Genomic DNA, 5,699 nt, shown 5'->3' on the forward strand with positions numbered 1-5,699 from the left:
TATGCTATAACTTTTTTTATGGTTTTGAACAACAGACTATACTATAACGTTTTTTCATGGTTTTGGACGACATACTATACTATGACATTTTTTCAAGATTTTGGACGACATACTATACTATGACTTTTTTTAATGGTTTTGAACAACATACTTTTCTATGACTGTTTTTTCGTGGTTTTGGACAACATACTATACAATGACTTTTTTTTCAAGGTTTTGGACGACATACTATACTATGACTTTTTTCATGATTTTGGATGACATGTCATACTATGATTTTTTTAAGAGCCCAAAACCCAAAGATATTGAAGCTGGACCTGTTACAAATCAAAAAGTAGTCAAATATTAATTATGGAAGTTGTTGAAGCTTGACAAATTCTACATAATACATGTCTGAAAGTGAACATCACACCACATCTCTCCATCACTTATTGTCATTTGAAGTTGCAATCAATAAACTTTAAAGACACAACAAGATGACTGATTTTTACAATATATTTAATTCCATTTTTTCTTACAAAACAATTCCCTCATAAACCAGAACACACAAAATGCATAAAGAAAACTGTACAGTCAGTTTTGTCATGTCTGAACGTGTTCTAAACATGAACAAGGTTATCTACAACAGTGGTTCCTATCAATGTCTATCACACCAAGCGGTTCAGCTCTGCAGCCCCCTTACTTGAGGGTTCAAGGAGAGGTACGGAAATAGTCATGTGACACTGAAGGTAGATCCAAACAAACAACATGGGCTAGCCAATAATGAAGTTATATCAGCAAGCGCAGGTGCAGTCTCTTTGTTCTTGCTCTCCTTGGCTCTAGTAGCAATGTCATACTGCTGAATCAACCTTAAGAGATAAGCGGACGGACGTGACGATGACAGGGCGAAAAAGTGACTTTTTCACAAGCAACTGTAAACCGTATGTGACTGTGAGAGATCACTGAGAGTGGTAAATGATGATCATGTTGAAGGTCTATTTTCATTACATGCATGTCTTGGAGATGTCCAATACTGTAGATGGCTCCATTAGAGCCACTGGGGAGTGACTTTGGATGGGATAGTGACTTTAGGAAGCATCAGAGCCTGAATTTTTTAAAAGTAAGTTGACAATTCTTTTTTTCATTGATACAGTGAGAAAACTGGGCTACCAATTTGACAAATTTCCATTCATTAAACATAAATGTATGTCAGATAGTATATTCTCTCCTCAGTGCAACAGTGGTCTATCATTAAGTCATTGCCTTCAAAAAGTTCATTTAGCAGGCTTTCATGCCAGAATGTATTTTCATGGCAGATTAGCAGCAAATACCTAAATCACACACAAGAACAACAAATCTGCTTCACTCCTGTGTTTAACTTTTTCTTTTCTCACACAGCGTGGCTTCTACCCTACACATTGCATCGCATCAGGGGAGTTACAGGCACAACTACATATTAGGAGATGATGGTTAATATTTAATTTGGGCTGCTGTTTGTGTCGGGGTAAAAAAACAACAACACATGAGCAGATATACTCCATTCAGGAAACTCCAGTTAGACTTACAGTGGTACACTTTTCTTACACGGCTCCTTTGGACTTCTTGGTCTGTGGACGGCCTTCAGAGATAAATACGAGTTCAATCCCACTTCTTTAAAACAAATTTAATGCACCAAGAAAGAAAACAGTCAACAACTGCAAAATCCTACAGGCTGTGAGTATTTGAGCACACACTGTATGTACAAGAGAGCTTCCAAAGACTATCAAGAAAATATTTCCTCTTTCCATGAAGGGACTGAGAATTAGTGCTTCTGTTTCCATAGCCCATGATTTCTAGGTGATTTAATTTATTAGTAAAGTTCTGGATTATGTCTTATGTGTTGCTTCTCACTGATTTGTGCTGGCAGTGAAAGCTAATTTAAAAATAGATTTAGACAGGCTGACTATATTTAGAACACAGCAAATTCTAGAAATACAATGATGAAGGGCGCTAGTTTTCTAAGTATGTATGTTTTCTAATTTCAAAATTAGAAGCAGGCTTATTCATGTGATTATTTAAATGCTTATTTTGGTAAAATACAAAATTTGTCTGCTACAGGAATCAGCTTTTTGATCTATCTTAAATGTAAAATTAGAAAACGAAAACATCTGTACCAAATGGTGAAGGCGGACCTTCATTTTTTAACTGTAGTTTGAGGTTTGGAGGCTTTGCAGCATTAAGAGAAAAAACAAAACAAAACATTGCCCCAAGACTGGCACCCATTTTCAGCCAATATCTATGAGCCATCAAGCGGGATGTCCGGGCCAAGTATTCACGTAGAGACGTTCAGCACTGCTGTCAAGGGGCAGAGATGTTTGAGACATTATAATTCCAGTAATTTCTGATAACATTATTACATCCGCAGAGAAACAGCAGCATTGTCTTGCTGCTAATGGACCATCATTATAATGATTAGTGCAAATGGCAAAAGTAAATTACAAAGATGATGATTGGAACACAGAGAGAACATATCTGATATTATGAAGGACGAAGAGCTGCTGGTGTTTATTCGGTTACTGCCTCAAGACAGATAATACCGTTTTTTTTCAAAAGTAGGTATACACTTTCAATGATTGTAATTATTAGGAAACCTTTAAAATTATGGTCATTTTTGTAATTTAACAATTGATAATTATTCCTGGAAATAGGATGAAGGTAAAACTGTATGTAATGCTAATGTCTTTACAATGTAACCCTACTTTTCAAACAGGGTACTAGGTTTTGAGATACAGCACATTTTTTTTATCTCAACTATCCAGATACAAATGACAAATCCAAAATATAAGTTTTGTTGCTGACTAGACCTAACTAATAAAAAGATATTCTGTTTGTCTTACAGTCCTTTACGTAAAGCTGAATAACTACCACATGGTAAGTGGAGTCTACCTGCCTTGGAGTTTGATCTTGATGCATGGCTCTCTGAGAGGATGTACAAATGCTCACAGCCAGTCAGATAGTGGAGTTGATGCCACTTTGGCACGGCCTCAGCATGTGGGGTCAGCGTAAACCGGAGTCATTACCCTGAGGGAATCTGCTAAGTGGCATTTTCAGGCTCGGCAGCACAGAGTTGTGCTGTAGGTATAGAATAAATGTGAGAGACAGCGGGGGACAGATTATACCATTGCAAGAGACCAAAAGATGTACTGTTCATTTCTGGTTAGGCTTCCTCTGCGAGCGAAACATCCATTGACGACGGCTAATGGACCAGTCGGGCTCTTTGGATAGACAATGTAAATAGAGGGTATTACACGTGTGCATAAAGCCAACCTCTGCCGGCATGAGGAGAATGAAAGCTTTCAGAGGGAGGATACAGTACAATACCATGACAAAGGCGAATAAACAGATGGGTTTGGTAGCTTTTAAAAGGACTCAGAACACACATACACTAAAGGCAGACAGGACAGACGGACAGTTTGTGGTGATTATATGCAGCACTGGTGAAAACGACAAACATTGTTGAGATAAACAAAATCGGAAAGCTTTTTACTCTAAAAAAAGTGAGCATTGTGCATAGTTCATAGTTCGTTAATAACCCCTCTTCAGGTACCTATTTGCTGTGATAACATGGAAGGAAGTGCAATAATGTACAATTCTGTATAGTTAAGTGCACATAGATCACTGTTGCACTGAACGGCATTGACACTTTCTCCCAATAGAAATATCACAACAGGGTTTCTTAATGTTTTCTCAATTACTCTATTTTTAAGTGTACTTTTGTTACAATAAACCCAGGCATGTATCCCTCTCGCTCAGTCCCAGGGTTGAGTCCACAACTTATGTTCACATAAATCTTTATAGTAGGTAATTTGGCCTGATCTTTCCTTTTTTCATTTGCGTCTGTCCCTAATCCTACGTCTCTGGCTTTCTTTCTTTTCTTTTTTACTCATACCTCGCCGACCCAGACAACTGTGTTCCCTCTCTTGATGTCTGACACCTCGCAGTGCGGCGTTCTCTGTTTGCCATTCAGGACAAAGAGGGACTCGGCTGACGGCGTCACCAGGTACTGTCCGAACAATCCACTGGAGACCACTACTCTGTTGGGGCCTCCCCAGGGCCAGGCTTGGGGGGCCAGGGGCTCCTTGAGGCTCCGGAGAACCTCAGTGCGGCCCGAGGACAGATCGGCAAATAGCAGGTCCGTGCCTGAGCCTGAGGTGGCCACAACCACATGCTGGTTGGACTCTGTGAAGGACGGCTGGAAAGCCAGATCGGAGACAGCTACAGGCTCGTCCAGTTCCTGGTTCAGACCCAGCTCCCCCTGGAAAGACACGGTCTGTACTATCAGCTTTGAGCTCTGCGGGTCAGGTGTCACAATGTAGCGCCCGTCTGGTGACACAAACGGCTGCCCTGTGATGTTTAGGTTTGGACCAATCACCGTGTCCGTTACGCTGTCGATGAGGAGCTGGGGCGGGGCTTGCAGGTGGCTCTTGCTCTGGCACTGGACGAAGTAGAAGCCACTCAGATGTGTGTAGGCCATGTTGACCGGTATGCAGCTGTAGTTCTTCAGGCTGATGGTCTTGACCCGGTGGAAGGTCTCCAGGTCAATCTTGTGTACCGCAGGTTCATTTTTGAGGAAGACAAAGGCAAACCTAAATTGACAAAGTTCAAGGAAAAGGTTAATAGCCTTTCTATATTTTCGGGGACAGTCATTAACACTCATCGAGATTCTCATTAGGATTCTCATTTGCTCTTTTCTCCTTCACTTCAGAAGGACAGCTGTGATGAGTGAGCAATGAGGTCGCCTGTGCTTTAAGGTCAGAGGTGGCTGAATGTCTGTGTGTGTGTGTGCGTGCGCGCTGTTTTACCTCACATGGGTGATGATGAGGTTGGTCGGAGGAATGAAGAAGTCGTTGACCCTCTGGAAAGTTGTGCGGATTGCATGATGTACTTCTCCGACACTGGCTTGAGGAATTACCTGTGGACACATAACAGCGTGAATATTAAATATCAATACAAAGACATAAAAAAATAAATACGTAGAGAGAGAAGTTTTATATTTTTTCACGTTTTGTTGGCAGCAGAGTTGATGTAAAATAATGAGGACATGGCTCAGAATATACAGGGAACATTTCTACCCAATGTCTTTAATTTGGAAAGTAATCCACATGAACAAAAATTATTTTTAATCACAAAATGAAAAATATAATACAAGACATAGTTTCTGTATGTTGTTAAAACCACTGTAACATGAAGACTGAGGTTAAGTGTAGAACCAGAGCAGTCAGCCAGGCTGACATTTATCCCAAATGAATCTGTATTGGTGAATATGCCAATTAGTGACAAGAAATTGAAGTGCACAAATGTCAAAGAAATGTTAATTAAATGTTAATTTAGAAAGCGTTTCTCAATTATATAGTTTGCCCACTGCAGAGCACTGTCAAGCTTATATCTTCACTGTAACGAGAGGTAAACTAATTATAGGGACCCTTATCATAAATGTGTGCGTTAATACAAAATACCTTTTTAAACTCACAAGTATCATCATTGATATACCCAGGGTTAGGGTTGAAGGAGTGCTTTTTGATATTCAAAGCATATCATGATTCAGAGATTGTCTGCACACCGCTCTCAACATGGAGGTGGCAGACCTAGCAGTTAACCGTGCCAACATCGTGAGCAGTGGTAACAACATGAACAGTGCTGACACAGCTGATGGGGCACTACGCTTCCACGCCAACACCTTA

At 40.2% G+C, this 5,699-nt stretch overlaps 1 protein-coding gene across 1 annotated transcript; it reads right to left on the minus strand.

Annotated features, from left to right (window-relative positions):
• Positions 1-502: 502 nt before the first annotated feature.
• Positions 503-5,497, minus strand: LOC126387226 (follistatin-related protein 4-like). The gene is made up of 3 exons (XM_050039766.1): positions 5,489-5,497; positions 4,821-4,930; positions 503-4,604 (listed from the first exon to the last, which is right to left on the minus strand). The coding sequence occupies exons 1-3, from the start codon at positions 5,495-5,497 to the stop codon at positions 3,902-3,904; spliced, it is 822 nt and encodes a 273-aa protein (XP_049895723.1). The 3' UTR covers positions 503-3,901.
• Between the last annotated feature and the right edge of the window lie 202 nt (positions 5,498-5,699).

Source organism: Epinephelus moara, unplaced genomic scaffold (assembly GCF_006386435.1).
Source record: "Epinephelus moara isolate mb unplaced genomic scaffold, YSFRI_EMoa_1.0 scaffold292, whole genome shotgun sequence".
Lineage (NCBI taxonomy): Eukaryota > Metazoa > Chordata > Actinopteri > Perciformes > Serranidae > Epinephelus > Epinephelus moara.